The sequence below is a fragment of the Triturus cristatus genome, chromosome 2_1 (genome assembly GCF_964204655.1).
Source record: "Triturus cristatus chromosome 2_1, aTriCri1.1, whole genome shotgun sequence".
Classification (NCBI taxonomy): Eukaryota; Metazoa; Chordata; class Amphibia; order Caudata; family Salamandridae; genus Triturus; species Triturus cristatus.
In genome coordinates, this window is record NC_140581.1 from 567045648 (window position 1) to 567067870 (window position 22223).

Here is a 22223-nt window from a genome sequence, read left to right on the forward strand (position 1 = left end):
AACTAAATACATTCTGGTATGATTTTCAAGGCATATTCTGGTTCCAGTTTTGGAAGGTGATGGGTGTGTTTTAATGGTTGGAGAGAATAATCTTGACTGGGAACATAACTATTTATTTTGCACTCATATGTTTCATATTCCACAGTCAGAACAGGAACATTTTTGAAGACTGATTCTAGTTGTTCCACTTTATTCAGATAATAACATTAATTATCGTGCATATTGTTGTTTAATCTAAGAGTGTTTTGGTTCACACCCTTTCTTTCCTGCAGGCGAAACAAGAAAGACTGTCACAGTGAAAATATTGGATGATTTAGAACCGGAAGACGATGAAACGATAGTGATTGGCCTGACACATGCTGACGGAGGGAGCAGGATCCTCCCCAGCTCCAGCGCCGTCACTATCCTTATTCTGGCTAATGACAATGTTGCCGGCGTCATTAGTTTTCAGACAGCCTCGAGATCTGTGATCGGGCGTGAAGGTGGGTGTTTTGCAATACTGATTACAACATGGCTCTTCCTCAACAGCAGAATCATTTACTACGCGTCTTAACCTACTTGCTACAGGCAGGCATAGTTTCCCTGGTTTTGTGCAGTGAGGATCTTCAGAGACCTCCTGCCCTATCACAGATAGCAAATGTAAGATAATAAGACGCACCAACGTGACTTTAAGCATTGCTAAGTGCATTGCTCAAATTCTAAGAAGTCTTTGTCCAAAGCCATTTTTTCTTGCTTATCAGTAGAACAGTGTGCACAAATTCTGTATCAATCTAGGGTATAGAAAGTCAGTGAGAGCATGTGCCTCCTGATCTTGGCAGACAAGTGATTTCAGGACTGATCCAAGGATATGATACCAGCCTATCATTATCAAAATATCATCTAAAAGAAACAGTGGGTCCTAAATATCATTTACCAAAAATATCACCCCATTGTAGTTAATAAGAAAATCTACATCCAGTGGGGCAATATTTTTGTGTAAATATTTAGGACACAGTCATGAATAATATTAAAAAATGTCTAGGGTACCGAAAATAGCCTGCTGACGGGTAACCTTTAAGTACACCTCTCTCTCTCTCTCTCTCTCTCTCTCTGTCTCTCTCTCTCTCTCTCTCTCTCTATATATATATATATATATATATATATATATATATATATATATATATATATATAATCAATAGATGTTCAGTCAATGCCACTTAGGACGTTTTATAGCTAATTTGTATTTGAGTAATTTAATGTTAGATCTGAACTGTGTTCCCTATGGGTCTGCTAAAACATATGTATTGCAAAGATGAATATTAGATTGACGTGCGGTTATGTGTCGATTCTGAACATTTTAAATCATAATATTCTGATGGAGACAAGGGTTCGCTGTCTACATTAAGGCTATTTTATGGTAATTCTGTGTTGGTGTGTAGTGTGTTTCCATCCATGTTCCTCTGCATTAATGGTTCTAAACAGTTTGTCACCTTTGTGTTAACCTGACAGGCTAAGAAGAACCATAAATGTGCACAAAGAATTAGCATAAACAGTCTCGGTTAAGGAGCCCTTGGAGACCAGCGAGAAATATTCCTTCTGTGAAATCTATTTGATTATGAAGTGTTGTTGTTATGCATTTTTCCTTTGCCTGCTCTAAGCACTGATTTCCATTTTCATCTTAATCTGCATCCCTCTGAAGACAGATAGGTGTGTTACTGTGGTTTTTTTAGAGCATCCCTTTGCCGCAATGAGAAAAGATGGCACACAACCCTTTTTTTAAGGTGTACCATGTTTTGAAGAGTATACACAGGTAATGGGTGCTCACTACTAAAGTGGCATTGTTGATGGAGAAAGAATCTCAATGTTCTAGAACAGATTTCACTTGGGACTAAGATTTCCGAGGTTTAAAGAAGGGTAGAAATTGGTGGTAATACCAGTGGTTCAAACATATGGACATCAATCAGGCTTTTTACCAGATGCAAAAAATAGTCTGTCTATGAAATAATGTTCTACAGCACAGAAAGGGCTTGCAATAGCATTGTTTCTTTATATGGGTAAAGGCCACAAGTTCGTGCCCAGCTAATTGAAGACTGAATGTAAACAAAGAAGAAAGGATATAGTTTTGGATTTTTTTTTAGTCTCAAACGTTTTGGTAAATAATCATGCATGTTTCTTAGCTGACCAAGAAGGTCAATCTAAAGGCTCCCCTAACAAATATCCTAATTGGAAACCTAACATGAATTGCTTAGGTGTGAGATCCCATCGGATATTTTGCCCTATGCATCAGTTATGTCTAGTACTCTTGCAATTGCTGGAATGTACAAGACAAAAAAGCCTTGAAAAACATTGAGAACATGTGTCCAAGTGTCTGAGCCACAACGAAAGCCAATGGCAGGAAGGGCCTCTGTTGTTTAAAGCTAATCTGGCATGCCACCAATTAATCTATGACCAGACCACAAGTTTGCATATGCTGCATTCATGGCCTTTACTGCCATATACTGTTCTTGTAAGTATGTTTCCCTTTGTTGCTGTCAATTACATATCACAACTGTCTGGTCAAGAATACCCTACGATGTAAAGGTTCTTCATAAATCACTAGGTAAATGAAAAAGGCCTTTCTGGCCAACATCTCTTCATGGTGCAGCACCAATAAGATGTACGGGTCTCTACAGCCTCCTGAATTGACCTGAGCCCTTAAGTCTACAGTATATGAGTCAGCAGCAGGCAAGAAGCACACGCCAAAATCACTTCAGGTTTTAGTTTAAATTAATGCAGAAACGCTAATATTATTTATTATGTTGTGGAACATCTTCTAACATTTCAACCCAGAACTGTGGCCTTTGAGAGGTTCAGGTTATCAAATTTACTATTGGGAATATTCCTAGGTGTATCCTTGACGAGTCCGTGCACACACATGGAAACAGAGGGATTTTAAAAACTGAGTTTCCTTTAAAAAAAAGTCAAACAATGATGTGCATGTTGACTTGACATATAATGAAGTAAACCTTAAAGTACCAGATCACTCATCGTGCTGCACAATTTTTCATTGCATATGCAAAGACTCGACAGAGCAGAAATAATATTTGGACTGGCCAACTCGATCTAACAATTCGCTTTTGCACCCGTTGGCCAGTGCACATTTCTATTGGCTCTTATGGCAAAAATCGTGGTGCAAAATTGCCCAGCAGTGTAAAACAAGTTCTCTCAGCAATGTTCTCTAGTGGTGGATGTCGACATCTTCCTGAAACATTAATTCAAAGGGGTATGAGAGGCAATATATATACAAGGTTAAATATAAAGTTTGTACATATAGCAAAAAATGAAGAAATCCACGTTGTTTGTGATCTTAAGTTGTCTTTATTCAAGATGCACTCGGTTTTCATAAGAAGACAGCCAGCGCGTTTTGCCCAGACATGGGCTTCTTCAGGGCAAAGCAAATAGTAGTCAGAACGCCAGGGGGTAAGGTTGTCGTCCAATTGCTAATCAAGTCCATGTCGGGACAATTGATATAAGAGGAATAGACCTCTCAGGAATGAAGCAGAGGTAGTTCAATATTTTAAAGGGCACAGGTATCTGCCTCTGTTAAGCTGATCCGTAGTAGAGGTAAAGGTATTTGGATAAAGGAGGTCCGTGTTTGGGCAGTGTCTACGGATCAGCTTAACAGAGCGATCCGTAGAAACAAGTTGGCTGTCTTCTTATGAAAACCAAGTGCATCTTGAATAAAGACAACTTAAGATCATAAACAACAACGTGGATTTCCTTTTTTTATGCTATATGTACATACTTTATGGTTTACCTTGTATATATATTGCCTCTCATACCCCTTTGAATTATTGTTGAACTTTGTGGTCATGTGGCAGCTGACCATCTGAGGTGGGCAATATCCTATTGCCATTGTGACTAGTCCTGAAAGTGCAATCCTCTGCAACCCAGCTGCTTGTTTCGAATATTAGTAATCTTCCTGAAACATTTTGTTTACAGACAGGATTATTTAAATTACATGCAAGTAAGACCATGATAACAAAAACGGCACAATATTAGGCAATTCTGGTCCAATTCTGGTTTAAGAACTGACAACATGATTTGTTTAACTTTGATTAGTTTTCCACCAAGATATTATATTGTATATTGTATATTATATTGACTAATATTGTATTGGAATATAATGTGTCATATCTTGTTTCTGCATTTTGCAAGTGTGCTGAAAAAGATACGACTGGAAGTATTAACTGTCTCTTTTTCAAGGTTATAAATGCAAAATCCATAAATAGGACAAGATGTGTTTCAATACTATAATAGACAATATGATATGTGAATAAACTAGTAAGAATACGGTGCTTAGCGTACGTATTTTTTTCTGAAATATTATTCTCAGATATTCAGGTCTAAATAAGTATGAATTCCACCTAAAGACACATAAAAGAAAAGAAGCACAGAGAGGGATTGCACAATTAGCTCATTCTCTAATGATCAAACACAGGTCATTTTTCATACCACTGAGTGTCATGTCAGGGAGCTAATAACTGTGTGCGCTCACTGCAGGCTTTCAATGCAGGCCGCACTGGAAACTCGAAAGAAAGAATTCCTCCAACCAGGCTTCCTTTTTAGTGTCGCCCAGTAAAGTGCACTCGTTGAATCCACAAAGGCGTGTGGGAGCACTCGAAGTGCTATTATAGGAGCGCCACTTCACATACTCATGAATGCCTTTGTTAAAGGGCTGCACCAAGGAATATGGCAGGTTGAGGCAGAGGCCTAATTTCTAAGTGCGTGGAGTAATGCAACAGAAGTACTGTTTCACAGACTCATAAATACCTTTGGGAATTGGACCCATAGAGTTTGTATCGTGTGGGCAAGATCATGTAAATTGCACAGAGCGCTGGCAATTCTGCACACTGATCCGTGCAAAACACAATATTGCACTGACCAACTTGTGCAAAAAAAACATTCTCTACTGACCAGTCGGAACACACACCAGCACAACACCAGTGCACAATCCTTTGGCGCTGCTACACTTTATGTAATCTAGACCACATTTATCAAACAGGGGCCAGAACAGCTGAGTGTACAAGGTTTACACGATTGCCTTCCTTAAATGCTGACCTGTAGCTCTTTGCACCTGTTTTAGAAGTTCTGATTTATGGGCCTACATACGATGATAAAGCACCACGTTTGACGTGAATAGGCCCCTTCTAGTGTCCTCTTAGCGGCGATGCCAATAACTGGTAAAGCAATGAGTCTGAATAGCCCTTGTACTTTCCATAGGGTGAGGAAAGCTAAATTAGGGGTCAGTCTGGAAAAATTCTGTTCTAAAGACTGTATCGTGCAAGCAAAATCGTAAACTCCCCTCTCTACTATGGTAGGATCCAATCAACTCGCTCTAAAATCCATGAGAGCCCCCCCCCCCAGTGATAGCTACAACAGCAACATATTTGCTGTGTATTCTTATGTCCACCTGTATGTTACCTACCCCATATCTGTATTGCAAATATATAACTTTAATTATCATATAATAAATACATAATACACAATATGTTAAACTAATAAAACCATGCAATTGATAGCAAATGTAAACAGTCACAATATTCAAAAGCCCAAACTTCATACATGCTAGTAACACTCCTAGCTGTGATAAACATCTAACCATTCATTCATTTTTCCTTCCTTACTATATACCCTGTTGATCTATACTAATGTACATAATGTGTCCTTCCTCATCAGTATTCTCTATACTGTAATAATAGTGGCAGTTATGCACGGATCAACACCATGTTTTAGTGGCTTTTATGGTCTACGTCAACCTTCTTCAGGACCACAGAATGTAAAGCTTGCATAATTATCCTCCAAACAAATCAGCTTTTAATGTTTTTATATCATCATCTCCACAAAAGGTCACACCATATGGTTAAACTAGTATTTAAAAAAATCACACTGTAGACCCCCAGCCCTTGCTGGGACCCTTCAAATCCATACTATTATCATCAGTTTACTGGAGCTTCCTATGGTCACTATCTTAAGTCCTAAAACGAATTCACAGAGATCCTTACAACCAGGCGCGCAACACCCATTGGGCTCACCGGGCTTCAGCCACCCCCGTAATGTGTGTCAGCCCGGCTGAGACAGCCTCGTGGGCTGGCGTCCGTCTAATTGCAGCCGCACCCGAGTACTTCACACGTCTATAAAAGACCATTTACTCGTTAATGAGGCTTTTGTTATATTTTCACCCCTTCTTACAGCCACTCTGCCTATGGCTGGAAGACTTAGCCCCCCCGCAATGTTTTTCAGCCCCCCCCCCCGAAACTTGGCTCTAGTTGCCCGCCTGCTTACAACTGACCCTGCACAAGTTATTTCTGTATTTCTTTATACGACCTCCAATTACAGCGTACTCAAGCTCATACTGAATGGACCAGATTTTGCCTCTTTCTTTAATTGTTGCCGCTGATTCCCCTGTGGTACAAAAGGGGGTGGTGATGGACGGAGCATCAGAACCAATCAAACACTCACACCCAGTCAACAGATCTGGGTTTGATCCATCACCGTTCTTTAGCCCACTCTGCCACCCCAGTTCAGACATGGCCATGTGCAAATCAGTCTGACCCTGTGCCTCATGGGAACAGTCCAGCCCGAACTGCCAAGCCATGCCTTCCCTGGACCGGAAACAAGCTTCCTAGGACCGGTTTCTGGCATTTCAGCCGTCTTCAGCCAGGCTTGCTTGAATCCAGTGGCAAAGTGAGCAAGGGACTCACGTCTGAGCATACCCTGCCAACTTATGGCGAACAAAGCAGTACAAAAGGGGGTGGTGATGGACGGAGCATCAGAACCAATCAAACACTCACACCCAGTCAACAGATCTGGGTTTGATCCATCACCGTTCTTTAGCCCACTTTGCCACCCCAGTTCAGACATGGCCATGTGCAAATCAGTCTGACCCTGTGCCTCATGGGAACAGTCCAGCCCGAACTGCCAAGCCATGCCTTCCCTGGACCGGAAACAAGCTTCCTAGGACCGGTTTCTGGCATTTCAGCCGTCTTCAGCCAGGCTTGCTTGAATCCAGTGGCAAAGTGAGGAAGGGACTCACGTCTGAGCATACCCTGCCAACTTATGGCGAACAAAGCGGTACAAAAGGGGGTGGTGATGGACGGAGCATCAGAACCAATCAAACACTCACACCCAGTCAACAGATCTGGGTTTGATCCATCACCGTTCTTTAGCCCACTCTGCCACCCCAGTTCAGACATGGCCATGTGCAAATCAGTCTGACCCTGTGCCTCATGGGAACAGTCCAGCCCGAACTGCCAAGCCATGCCTTCCCTGGACCGGAAACAAGCTTCCTAGGACCAGTTTCTGGCATTTCAGCCGTCTTCAGCCAGGCTTGCTTGAATCCAGTGGCAAAGTGAGCAAGGGACTCACGTCTGAGCATACCCTGCCAACTTATGGCGAACAAAGCGGTACAAAAGGGGGTGGTGATGGACGGAGCATCAGAACCAATCAAACACTCACACCAGGTGCGCAACACCCATTGGACTCACAGGGCTTCAGCCCCCCCCCCCGTCGTGCGTGGCAGCCCGGGATGAGACACCTTCCCGGGCAAAAAAGCAGCCGCACCCGAGCACTTTACAGGTCTTTAAAAGACCATTTGCATGTTAATGAGGCCTCGCTGTTGTTTCACCCCTTCTAAGAGCCCCTGCAGCTCCACTCTGCCTATTGCTTAAAGTTCAGCCCCCCCCGAAATTTTTGCTCAGCCCCCCCCCCCCCGAAATTTGGCTCTAGTTGCGCCTCTGACTCACACCCAGTCAAACGGAGAGCCTGCCTCCCTCAGCCATCTGCACAATCACCCTGGAAGGCACGAATACGCTTGAAAACAGATCTATGTTTTGCAAAGTGCTGTCACTCCATCCTTGCCTGCTGCCCTGAGGAAAAATATTACTGTACTATGGACTTGAGACAAATCTGCTATCACAAAAGCAGCTAAATCTTTGCAAAATTGATTTGCTCTGCCTTGCACCTGCGTTCATGTGATCGGGCGCATCACGTGACATGTAATCTGCGCTTTTTGCTGTTTGAGACACAGTTGGGGTGCTTTGGTATTACAAAAGGGTACAGATACAGTTCTCTTCCGTAATATCGAATTCACGAATCCTGGAACAGTGGCTTGTGCCACAATGGAACATGTCCAAGCTACCGTATTGCCGGGTGTGGGTTTGATTTCGGAGACTGCACCCAGCCATCGAGGCTGGTTGGGTCTTTGCCAAAGCCAAACCCGGGTAAAGAGCTCACATGACCATAGCACGCCTGCGTGGCCCGAGCGAAAAAAATAAATCAAAAATAAATCTGCAAATGCTCACACTGTAACATGTCATACGAGGGGGGCCTGCAGTCTCAAAGTGACTGCATTTTTTAGGACCACCACCAAATGACAAGCTAATCATCGACACACTCTAAGGGACGGTGACAGAGGTGCTCTGCTTTAAGAGCGCACCCGAATAGCAAACCGCTGCAGAGGTTTAGTTTTTGAATCACCGGCTCTAGTTTGTGAACTGTGCAACCGCCCTGGACTTGTGCAGACTGACGCTGTGTGTCCCTTTATGTCACATTGGCCATCACCTTTGGATGTTTCATCGGCGCCTGCCCGTTGTTATTGCAGCCATATATTTTAACAGCCACGGCTTTATTGCATGCCAATTGAAGGTGACCTACCTATGTGCAGTTCGACGGTGCAGAAGCAGAGACGTTTAAGATATGGGAAAAGTGGGCCCCACCTTCCAAGAGGCACCTGAGAAAGCAATCATCTCACATCTGCCTATTTATCCATCTCTACCTGTTACGCATGTTCTGTGTCTTCAGCCTCGTCGTGTTACAATCTGGGACAACGAGTTTTACTTGTACTACTTGAAGTGTGAGTGTAAAAATCCCAGCATGCTCAGTTCTGACTATAAAGCCAGGACGTGCTGATGCTGTCACACATGACGTGGGGTCGCTTAGCAGCACCATTGTTAATGACATTGCAAGTTATTGTGCAGTTCCGTGACCAATATCCGCCCTCTGCCTGCAGCCTTGTGTCTCTGTATGGTCACACAACTCCTCGGTGATTTGCCAGATCATTCTAATGTACACTATAGCTTTATTCCATACATCCTTATATACAATTAATAAAACACGTTTACTACATATATGTACACATTGAAGACATCAATTGTCCCCCAAAAGCCACACATTTCTATGGTAATAAATGCCAATAACTGATGAAAGGACGTCTGAGATCGATGGCTTTTGCAGGTAATTGCAATACTTTTGTATGCACGAACACTTAAATCCCTATTACAAGTAGTTTCTGAATTGCACACAGATGAGGCCTGTGTAGGCCGGATGTTTGCATGTTATTTATTTGCATGAGGCATTCTTGCTGTCAAAGTGTAGGTACTGAGGGGTCTGCGTTCTCTGATATGTGCTAACCTGTTCCTTTGGCATACCTCTGTGGGTGAAGTAATGGCGTGCTATGACAGCTTCAGTTCTTTACACTCTTTAAGAGCAGAGATTTCAAACTCACTAGCTCTCGGCTGACTGTGGAATTACTATCCCCTGGCTGTACTAACACCTCAAAATGTTTACTGTGCACAAGTAACATTTTGTATGTTTGAAGTTTCTAGATTTGCAATTTTGATGCATGATTTGAAGTTTGGTTTTCAAGATTTAATTTCTAGGCCAGTATAGAAAGCAAAAAGAGGTGACGTGTCACTTGGTTAATAATGGTTTTGTGCACTTTTAGGTCAGACATTATCCTTCAGTGTGCTTAGGACTGCTCCTGGTCGTGGAAATGTTACTGTGAATTGGAGAATTCTTGGACAACGTCTGGAACAAAACTTTGCAAACAGCAGTGGCGTGTTGTACTTTTCTGAGGTAATTTGGGATTAAGGTAACAGCAGTAGACATGGAGAAGCTCACACATTGTTAAACAGTGTTTCGCAATTGTAAAATTATTAACACTTTATGATGTCCACCATAGATAAACCAAGTTTCCAACGCATAATTCAATTATTTGCTTCCATATCATAAAGCAAAGTGACACCAATTCATAGCAAATTTCAGTAGCTACATGACTGCTCTCAGAAAACGATCCTTTAAAAAAGTGTTATAAAGCGTTGTTAATGGTTTTGTATGGTGCACCTACTCTCCAAGTAGGCCTCGTGGTGCTGCAGAAAGCGGATTATGAAATCCAACAAATGGCTAAATCTACTGGTTGAAAATCCAGGTTTTCTTTGCTTTATACATACTATGCTGGGTCACCTTGCAAACTTCAGTTGGAGGACCCCGAGTCCTTGACAGAAAATGATTGCCCCTTGAAGTCTTCCCCTAAGTTTGGTTCAAATAAATAGTGGCATAACTAAAAAACCGCTGCATGAAAATTGAAATTCAAATTTGGGAAACAACTGGTAAACTGCTGTAATAGTGGATCCTCTTTAAGGACTGCTTTGTGTATGCACAGATAATGAAATTGTAATTTGTATTTATATAGCTTTTGCTACCCCTGACAAGGCTTTGATGTGGTTTGCTGTGAGTAGCACGCTACTCCAGAACCCAAGATTAAGGGTTAATAGTAGACTAGTAATAAATGTTTTTTCCCTTGTGCAATAGTTATGTTAGGTTTGTGCTCTTGATTTCTTGTGTATAGTAGAGTTTAGAGTAGGGATGGAATGATTGGAATGGATTTAAAAGGGAAAGTAGTAAGTTGTTTTTGTAAGTAGTGGTCGTGTTCGCCTGTTAGTTGGACTGACAGGGGTGAAAAAGGAGGGGGAGTTTGAGACGGATGTTTAGGAGTTCATAGTACTCAGAAAAGTTTGGTATGAGTTAGAGCGGGAAGAGGGATGGCTCACAGGTTGAAAGGAGTATTTTTCATATAACAAAAAGAATGAAATTAACTTATACATACATATATGCATCTGACACTTGGTAAAGTGTTATTGGTTGGAGAAAACCCCTCTATATAAATACCTACATGTGCATACAAGCAGCAATATTAACATGAACTGATGTGCACATTTATCTTTTGGTGAAGTATGCAATTTTTTTTCAACATTTCTTAAAGTTTTAATAGCAGGCATAAACCCATTTATATAAGCACCTATAGTGTACTTATGTTGTTCACGGAAGCAGCAATTATGACTGAAAGCGTGCCGTACGGCAGGAAGGTGTGTTTGGGAGACTCCGCCCCCCCAGAGGGAGAGACTGCAGCGAGATGGTAATGGCGAAGCACGCTGAGAGCGCAAACACGAACCCGAAGCTAAACAAAACCTGGAGCTAAAGGTGTTCGTTCGTTCGTTTCATTCGTAGCGACTAGTGCCCAGTTTGGGGGAGCTCTCGGCGTACGGACGGTGGAGGGCCATAATTGCTGCCTGCATAAGGAAACAAACGTGTTGATCGGCAGAGCAGAGCTGCAGGAGTGGATTAGTGGCAGACAGATATTGTGCACAGCCAGGTACCGGGCCGGAGGGCTGGAGGGCAATTCTGTATTTTAAAAAATTTTTTTTTTTAACTTACTCTTAACCCCTTCAGTGCCCGCCCCTTTCCCCGCCCTGTGCCGGCCGTTTCATTAGCGGGCGGGGTTTATGACGAGCTGGTCTCGTCATGGGCACAGCGCCACCGCGGCCCATGACGAGACCAGCTCGTCATGGGCATTGAAGAGGTTAAGGCTGTGGAGAGATTGATGGGAATAATAGCAGAAACCAGAAGCTATTTCGGAGTATCGGCTTAAGTCTTTCTCTCCTTTGATATTTAAACTCTCTGAACTGAACTGGATTGTTGTTGCTTTCCTGCCCCATTTCTCACGCCGGTCCCAAAGCACATTACCTTCAGCGGGAGCCGGAATACGGAGGGGTTGTGATCTGTGATCTGTGATCTGTAGGAGGACCTGGGGTGTGTCGTGTGGAAGCTGGGCTGCGAGCGTGGAAGCAGGGACTCCATCTCCCAGGAGTCCCTGTGAGCCCAATCTGTTCCACCTGGGCCGCTCTCCCTGCTTGCCTTGCCCACCCGTCCATTTTCCTTCCTACTTTAACAAGCCATTACCCCCACTGCGCACGCGGGAGAAGCGCCAAGCCCGGGCCAAGGGCAGGCCCATCCCTGACCGATCAAGACCGGGCCGGGCCATTCCTCCTTGCCTCTGGGCTCCAGGCCCCTCATTCCATCTGAACTATGTCTGGCCGGGAACTTAGAAGTAAGTCCTCGATTGTTGGGGGCTCCATTGCGGGAGGCATGGAAAAATTCCTGACTAGAGCAAATTCAATAGTGTCCAAAGAAATCTTAGTACTGGAAAAACGCATGTCGCAAGAACTTACTGCAACTAAAAGATCTTCACTGGGACCAATCGCTAATTCTATAACGCCGGATAGACACTTGCCTACGACGGATAATGTACCCTGTATAACCGAGCAAAATAGCACCCCTGGAGGGGAGGAGAATAACTCTCAGGATCTGGACCTTTTGATTATCGAAATATTGCCAGAAATTGATTTAATCCTCGACAATGATGTGAACTCACCCATTACCCTAGGGGTTGCCCCTAATAATATTATGCATCTAGGGCCTAGAGAAGGGACTATCCCAAAAAGGAAAAGAGAAAAATAGGTCTTTTGACTCCACTATTCAGACCCTGCCGCTTTCTTTCTTTTACCCCCCATCCCCAATGCCCTATGGGAGTGGCAGTAATGAGTGGATTAGGGTCAACTATAGGGGCAGAAATAGGAGATATCATGGCATTTCAGACCCTATGCCACCTAGAGCCACGTTTTGTGATTATAACCGTTTTAGCTGCCTTGATGCAGTTGACTGACTACCCCAGGTAATACAGCCATCTCCTGGGGAGGGTAGTACTCCCCTGAGTGTAGAAGCTTTAATAGGAAGTATTGATCAGTCAGAATTGGCCCGTGCGGAGTATCTGCCAACGGCTGGTGCTCGGCTATGGCCAAACAACCAGCCCCAATCTCCCTCCGTGTGCGCCAGCCAACTTAATAGCTTGGCGGCCACTAAGGGTTTGACACTCCTCAGTAGTCCCGTGGGGGATATCCTTGGATCTGATGCTGTGGATTATGGTGCAGGGTTTAAAATCTTGAGTTGGAATATTGCAGGCTGGCGTAAAAAGGAGGAGGCCTTAGGGTGGAGGGAGATTGTTAACGGCCAGGATATACTCTGCCTCCAAGAGACCTGGTCCATAGAAGAGATTTTCTTTGATGGTTTTGTCTCTTTTTACTGCCCGGCGCAGGCATCAACCATGGGTAGGGCCAAAGGGGGTCTGATCCTTTTGTCTGTAAGCTTCCCGGTTCAAGTTAAATCTCACACCATTGTAGGATCCCATTCACAGGTCCTTTGGCTGCAGCAAAGTGGGGGATCTTAAACCCCTTTTTAAAAAATATTCAGTGTCTAATGTCAAATCTGCGATGAGCCTTCTTTTTGCACTTGACGAACCGTATGTATGCTTTTTTACAGCGACCTTTATTTTGCAATCTGTGTCCGTCAGGAAAAGTATGATTTACTGAAATTACATGTGAAATGATACTTGCAGATGTTGTCCATTTGGCTCACCCCCCTTTTTTGCTCCATTTTCTTATTGTTAACTGAATGTATTGTTATTTTATCATTTTATGTATTGTATTGTATTATTGATGCCATGTGCTTTTATGACTGTTTTTAAACAATCGAATAAAGTTTCAAGAAGAAGACATGGTCTGATATACACATGTATCATGTGTAATATAGATTTTCCCCTTATATAAATGTATCTCCATATAACAGGAAGCTTAGTTCGACATACGACACATGTATAACAACAACGTCATCTCTATACTGCAAAAAGCATATTTTGTCATGTCCGAGTCTACTTTTGTAGTACACTGTTTTGTTGTAAGTATAGTCGTCATGTGGGGAAGAGCCAGCTCTTGACTAATTTTCTGAAGCTAAGATAGTTGTCAGTTTATCTTATGTGTGTGCGTAGCAAGTTCCATAGTTTGGCTGCTTGAACAAAGAAAGATATTCCACCCATGTTTTCTTTTCCTTGTATGCAGGAATGTTGAGGTGAGAAGCCATACTCGAGCATGCGTTCCTTCGTTGTATATATAAGTTGATTTTCTTCCTGATGAGGAGTAGTTCTTTGCCATGTATTGCCGTGTTATTGTGTCACACACATTATCTGTGTGTGACACAAAGCAACTTGAAGGTGGATCTTCTGGCAACTGGTAACCAGAGTAGGGCCCTCAAGGCAGGAGAGATGTGTGCTTGTGGCTTTACTTGTAGGCGGAGTCTAGCAGCAGTGTTCTAAATATCTTGTAATCTTCTCATAGTTGACAAAGGTGAGCTATGATGCTCACCATTAGCGTAGTCCAGTTTTGATAAGATAAGAGAGAAGGTAGCTTGAACCTTGTTGAGAATCCTAGATGTGGGAAGATATGTTGCAGCGTTTTCATTGTGAGAAAGCTTGATTTGGCTATCTTATCCACTTCTGCATTCATTATCCAGCTGTGATTATATTTTTGATTCTCACTGGAACTCTTACTGCTACGTTTTGTATACTCTGAGTGGGGCATAGGATGCTGTGGAAGACTTAAATAATAACATTCCTAAACTAGAGCTGGAAAGAGGCAAATACGTTTTGTGCTGTACGTTGGTGACTGATGACATTGTGAGTAAACGGCAACAAAAGTGAAATTCCTCTTAGCTGTCTAAACAGGAAATAAATTACTTCTGTCTGTGCCTCCAGGGTTATTTTGTGTCCTTTAGGATAGCCAGATTCTTAACTACCAGCCTGAGGCAAAGAATAGCCCATGGATGATGGCCAAAAAACTGGCTCACACAGAGATGTGTCTGCTGAGATCAAGACAATATCAACTTTTAATCAATTCAGCTTGAGACTGTTATTTGACATGGGAGTGCAAAGCGTATCCCCTCTGGCCAGTGGTGACAGGAGAATGAGTCTGCTTATATTTCATTCAAGAACAGACATGTTAAAATGTAACAAATCCAATGGAGACAAGCTGTCATTGGCTGTAGGCTGCTATGGAACCAATCAGATATGAACAATGATATGTTATGCGACACAATTTTAACTAGCATGACATCCTCTGTTTCAACTGCACCTTAGTGCTGTTCGGATGATAGTTTGTTATGGATTGTCCCTACAAGAGGGTCTTCCAATAGGGTTATGGTATTTGAGCCTCATTCTCTGCATATTTGTAACACTAGTTAAAGGGGCCATCTAATGTAAAAAAATTAAAAAAAGACAATTGTGTTTATAGGGCTGTATTGCTAACAACCGGCAACAATTAGCATTCCAAAATGTTCCATTGTTTGATGATTTCAGCTTGGGTTTTGAGACATGTTTTAACATCATTCACTGCATGGCCCCTTTAAAGTGGCATCCAGTGACTGGTGCCACAAGAAGTCTCAAAACCCAAGAACATGTATTTAAAGGTACTATCTGGAATATCTAACTGGGTAAATAGAACTGTTTTTCTGCACTGGATGGTCCTTTTAAGGTATGCTGTCCAAAGGGCTCAAGTTTTCGATGATTAAATGTGTAAAGTCTAGCACTGATGTACCTCCAGTGGGCCCAGCAAGAGTGTGAGTTCTTCATTAGAGCACAACCATTGCTACTTGTTAGACCTGTCGCCCATAGGGTGGTCTTCCCCCAAACCTTTTGCCTTCACTCCTCCTATTTTTGCTGTTCTCGTTTTCATTGCCCTTAAGACTCTGTGCACTTTATCACTGTTAACCAGTGCTAATGTACTTGTGCTCTCTACTCTAAACATGGCAGAATTGGCTCATAGTCAAATGGCACCTTTAATTTACTTCTAAGTCCCTAGTAAAGTGGTGCTCCACGTACCCAGGCCCTGTAAATGAAATGCTACTGGTTGGCCTGCACCACTGATTGTGCCACTCACTCAAGTAGCCGTGTAAAACATGTTTCAGTCCCGCCTATGCTTGCAGTTTTGAATTGCCATTTCGACCTGGTAAAATAAACCTTTTGCCAGGCCCAAACCTTCATTTTTGATATATATATATATCACCCCTAAGGCGGACCCTGAGCAGCCCAGAAGGCAGGGTGCAGTGTAGTTACAAATATGGAAATACACTTTAAGATTTACATGCCCTGGTGGTGAAAATTTCCTAAATTAATTTTTCACTAGTGTAAGTCCTACCTCTCTCATAGGATAACATTGGATTACCTTGTTACAATTAATAAGTGGTAACTTTCAATTTGGTGCGGGATGACAGGCCGAGTTTGGTGTCTAAAGAATTGTTATTAAAAGCCCCCTTTAATGGTAAAGTCTGATTTTAAGTCACAATTCTGAAAATGATGCTTTTAGAAAGTTTTAACTTTCTTGTTCTAACCATTTGGTACCTGTAGCCTGTTCCTGGGTCCCATGACTAGGTGTAGTTGGCAGTTGGTCTGCTCCCAGACAGTGAGATGAAGGGAAGATAGATGTTAGCGGGAAGGGCCACTATAACTTGCACATCACACAGGCCCTCTCTAAAAACCTTCACAAAGGATTGTCACTAGTCTTTTGTGACCTCCGACAAGCTGGAGCCAGGACAGGGAGGAAGGGGGTGCCTGACTCCTCTGGGGGGATGGCGCCTCTAGAAACGTCTCCTATTTCAAATAGGACACCATGTATAAATGTTGGACCTCAGACACCAACTCTTGAGTACACACTTGGACCTGTGGAAGGCTCAGAAGAAGGACTGCTGTGCTGCTTTGCTATAGGAAGCCACTCTGCAGCCCTGATACCCTCCTGCCTGAGTGAGAAGAACTGGATCTGTATCTTGAAATAAGGACTAGCTGAGTGACTATAAGGGCTATCAGAAGCCACAGGGTCAGAACAGGTTTCTTCCATCTATAATCCAGCACCTGGAATCTGTCAGCTGTAAGTTCTGCCCTCCCAAGTAGTACCACCCCAGTCCTGCACCCTTGGAAGTGGGTCTGAAGATGCTTAGCCAGCTCCACTGTTTTTCCAGCAAAATCGACGCATCGCGTCCCAGAAACTCTGAATCGGAGCCACTGTGAAGCGCGTCGTCTCACCAAACTCTACATTGGGACTGCTGCACAACCCATCCCCATCGCAAGATTCGTATTGCAGCCTGCAACCTCTTCAGAATTGCCGCTGCACTACGCGTCCTTGAAGCAGGTCTTTGCATCACAAGCCCCTCATCGACAGCATCCTCGACGATGACACCAGGATTCCACATTGCAAGCCCAACAGCTTTTTTTGGAACCAGCCACTGTGCGACACATCTTCCACACAGGACTTCAAATCGCTAGCCCCTCATAGACGGCATCCTCAATGATGACACAGGTCATCAAATTGCAGCATCGCAGCTCCCTGGAACTGTTGCTCAATTATGCATCTCCTTGGCTTTGCCACACATCCTCGCCGTGGGACTCCACATCGCTCTGCAACCAGGATTTAAGGTACTGTGTTCAGTGGTCCTACCTGGGTCCTGCGCTCTATTGTGGTCGGCCTGAACTTGTCACCTTGTCCCAGTACAGTGACACCAGATAACCACAGTTGGCACTTTGTGCTTTTGGTGAAATTTGCACTTAAAACCTTAAAATTGCATATCTCGGGTTCTACTGATTAAAGGTTTGTCATTTTGGTCTTAAATTATTTATCAATCTTTACTCTATTTTTCTAACTTGGTATGGGATATTTTTGTGTTGTTTCATTATATTACTGTTTGATGTGCTGTATAAATACTTTACACATTGCCTCTAAGTGCTGAATAAATACTTTACACATCGCCTCCAAGTTAAGCCTGACTGCTTTGTGCCAAGGTACCAGAGGGTATGAGCAGAGGGTAATTTGGGGTTTGCTTGTGACCCTGACAGGGATTGTGGTTGCTGCTTGATTAGGGATTCAACCCCCTCAACCAGTAACTTAATTTCTTAAGTTAGTGCACAAAAGGGGCCCAACAGTGCACTGGCCGGTCACCTTTAGGGTAATGATAGTGTTCAGTGATAAGATTGTGAGTCTCCCTGTGATAATTGATTCCCTAATATGTCCCATGGTAACACACCTCCAACATACTAATGCCTTCTACCTACTGTTGACCCCGGGAGCCATGAGCTTGGTACCAGTTCCTTCATTTGGCAGAGGCTGTGACCCTAACTATCTAAAAATTCCCACCACCCTCTGCTTCAAAATTTAAAAATGTTGCCCACGGCATTAGTGAAAATGGTGTGGCCATCTGTGTGGACAAGTAAATGCAGATATCAGGGACTTGTGGCTGTAGTTTTTTATTTTCTTCATTGGTCTAAAAAAAGTGTATATTTGGAGAAGCAGTAACTGTGCTTTTTAATTATGTATTTTAAAGAGTCTGAATGAAATACCAAAGGACTCAACTGAATTAGATGTATTTCAGAATAAGTTACGGTCACTTTCTATCAAAAGTATTGTGGAAATAAAATTTTTGAAAAGAGGTTGCAATGTAAAATCTTGATGGTCATGAAATGACAAAGGACCCACATGTGACTTCACTCACTCACAGCGGAACATAGGAATAGAGCTACAGGACACGAGTGTGCTGACAGGTATGATAATATATCTATTTTTGTTTTTGAATTAACAGAACTCACTGAACACAACTTTATTTGTAAAGCTGTTGGATGACCAAATCCCAGAAGAAAGGGAGGAATACAGTATAGTGCTTTACAACGTCATAACACAAGGTAATTGAGAAACATTGAAAACCAGCTTGTAAATGCATATCCAATAAAATATGCAAATGCTTTTCATTCTGCAGGGTTCATGTAAGATTCTTTTGCTGTATAGCTTATTATTATTATTATTATATTTGTGGGCACGTTTGAGGTTACACGCTACCTATGTAATTTTGGATCACTCTAAGAAACTGAGTGACAAATACTGAGAGGCACACAGCACACATTTGCGTCTTGAAGTCCTGCCTCATCACCTACAGTAACAAAGTCCCTGATTCTCGATGGTGACCCGTGACTTGAGTTGGTGCAAGGTGGTGTAGTACTGGAAACAGGAGTGGTCTAGCGTTTTCTGGGCCCACTTGCTTACCATTGATCTTCCGTTAGTCCTCTTATATCCGTCTGAGAGGTGATGGAAGTCAGCATTAACAGTCAATCAAATTTCATTTAACAGTGCAATCAATTTGGCTTGAGTTCAAAAGGTTTATTACAAGTTAATAGTCAAATTCAAATAAACACCTCTTAACACTATGATGTAAAGATACAAATGACAACTGGAATCCCCAGATGCTGAACAACAGCATCAGAATCTGAAGCTCAGAGACTAATGAAGGGTTCTCTCTCCTAAGCATTAGTAATATTGAATTTCAAAGTCCAGAAAATGATTTGGGCAAAATGGTTCTAGCAAATTAGGGAAACTCCATAAAGGACAAAAAGCAATCAAGTAGGAAAGCGTTAGCATCTCAGAAGCTCGGTCAAGAGTCATCAATGGGTGAAGAACAAGTGTCAGCCTAGGCCACACTTAAGCAAAAATCAGAAAAAGCATTAAGGCATAAAATCTCTAAAAGTCCATTAAGCTAGCAATGACTCAAGAATGGAGGGAATCGAGTAAAGGTGTCTGCAAAGAATCTGCAAAGTGTCGGTGAGGATCAGATAGGGATCTGCAAGGGATCTGAATAAAGTCCTAGGGGAACTGTATATCATAATGTGCAAAGTCCATTGGGCGACACCCCCCTTCATCACACCATCAGGGGTCCATTGTAATCCACGAATCATCACGTTACAGACTACAACATTGCTGGTTTGACTACACTGGACATGGGAATGACATCTTTCCCTCAAACACATGTAGGTTTTAACCTTTGTACAATAGTTAATTCAGTTAGAGCTCTGTTTTTCCATGTACCTGTGTCAAGGTCCTATTCTCAGGCTCCTGTTCCTCCTACCTCTAGAACAGTAACATATCTGTACCAAACTAACAATGCATGTGAATACCTTCAAGAAATGTTGAGTTAGTAGACAAATTAAATCAGCATTATGCAGCATGGTGAAATACAGGCCAATTTTGGAGAAGTTGAACATTAACGTCAATGGTGCACATTTAATATGTGTGTGAACATTTAAACACAAATTAATATACATTTTAATACATTAGGTCTCAGACTATATGAAATGTTCAATAAGTCATCATAATGTTAAATTGTAAGTATAAGTGAGAACATATTTAAATCAAATATACGGAATTTGATTAATTAAGACAAAACAATTATGCGAGTAAGATCTCTAACCCTACAGTGAAGGTATTCTTTAATAATTGTCAACTACAACACTTACATCAATTCTTTAAACCATACATGAATCGTGTGATAAGTACATTTTCATACCAATTGTTTCTTAAGTGTATGTGACATTTGTGACATATAAAGGGTTGGCAATCTTTGCACCAATCCCCCCTCTGCTGGCGAATCAAGCCATCACTTCAATCTCTTATTAGATGGACAAATCACAACTTTGTTTTTTTTCATTATCTTTCTTCTGCAATCCTTCTGAAATTCCATATCATCATTGTATCTGCTCTCTCTAGCCTCCAGTTCCATATCTGTTCTCTTTCTCTTTACTCTCTTCTTTGCTTGTACACATTTGTATACTTTACAGATGACAATCAGGAATAATTCACAAAGAGCAATTATCACTGGGGGTTTAAGGATGCTTTCAGCAATTCCACTCCCTTGGTTTCCAGACCATCTGCCTATAGCGGAAAATTCATTTCCTATTGCTTTCCAAGCACCTGTTGCTGATAACCCTTTCAAATCTTTCTTCAGGTCAATAAAGTTGCTAATGTATTTCTTCAGGTCTTTACTCTTATCTGGAATGTAAGTCCAACATTGTTGGACTGCTAACATCTGGCATACTCAGCCCTCTTTTGCAAGAAAGACGTAATAAAGCCAGTTGATTCTGCAAAACCATTGATCTGATGGCAACTCTTTCTGTATCTATAACTAAGAATCCTCCAGCTGTACTAGTAGATAGTTTATCAACTACAGTAGAAAACTTTCTAATCTTGTGTGAGTTGAGTATCACTTAAAGAGATGGAATCAAAGCTCTAAAAATGTCTCCCACAATTTTACTAGCACTGGCACCTGTTTCTGTTCTCCAATGTTGCTCCCTTGTCAGATCATTAATGTGTCTCATGTGATACATTTTTGGAAAACTCTTCCCATGTAACATATTCCATGCCATCTCTTGGGTAACCTGTAAAATGCACTTTTCCTACAAATATAATAAACTCAAGGAAAAACAGGATCTTCTCCATTCAAATATAAACTCCAATTTACTCAAACCTCAAATGTATGGTCACATTCATTAGTCCCTACGAAATTTGTATTGGTTGTGGATTATAATGCCTCGTATCATGGGATACTATCATGGTAAACGTTTTCCCCATGCTTTCTGCTATAGTTTTTATTGTAGAGTATTTGGCAAATTGTCATGCTATCATGAGAAACGTTCTTCCCATGCTTTCTACTATCATGGGAAACATTCTTCTTATGCTTTTTTGTATGTCTTAATGTCTTTTCTGGCTGCAATCCCTTCTGCAGTGCTTATGCAGAGAGCATGCATGGGCTCGGTTCCCTTAAAGGTGCAAATAGTCTTCTGTTCATCTTGTTAGTTGGCTTCTAACATGGTTGTCTTGCCAACATGGATAGTTTATTCCCATGTTTGTTTTTTTAATGTCTAGTCACTTTACTTATCTGTTGTTCTTCTGCATGTTTTTTAAATTGTAAAGCATGTTATTGCACACCTTCATTATTTTAAAGTCCAGTCTTTTTCTCTGGTTCTAGACCGGTTTTTGTTCTAAGTTAGACACCTTTATTGGTCTCTGTTTGCAGACCCTCCTCAGGGGATGGTATGCTTTGGTATTTGAGTTTTAAAGTAAGGAATCTGTGGCTAGATATCTCTATCAGATGAACAAGACACTTACCTTCGTTAACGCATTATCTCGTAGAGTCAGGATCTAGTCGCAGATTCCTTACGCCCCCCGCCATTCTCCCCGCTCTGTGAACTGAATTCTCTTTGGGCTCATTGATTTCTTTATCAGACTTAAAATACTGATATAGGTCCTCAGTGATTATTTGCTACTGAGTCCTCTTTGGTCTCAAGGATTCAAGGATTTCCTATTAAATACAAACAAAACAAAAAAATTCACATACTGAATTATCACTTCAGTGATTATTTGAATCACAGGTACAACATTTTTAGCACACTGTTT

At 42.0% G+C, this 22223-nt stretch overlaps 1 protein-coding gene across 1 annotated transcript in view; it reads left to right on the forward strand.

The window, feature by feature from the left end:
- The window catches only part of ADGRV1 (adhesion G protein-coupled receptor V1), a 1990932-nt gene that overhangs the window by 633956 nt on the left and 1334753 nt on the right, over nucleotides 1–22223 (forward strand). The window contains exons 34-36 of the mRNA XM_085632468.1: nucleotides 273–482; nucleotides 9743–9873; nucleotides 18586–18685. Of these exons, the coding sequence (XP_085488594.1) occupies nucleotides 273–482; nucleotides 9743–9873; nucleotides 18586–18685 (441 nt within the window). The remainder of the gene's footprint in view (nucleotides 1–272; nucleotides 483–9742; nucleotides 9874–18585; nucleotides 18686–22223) is intronic.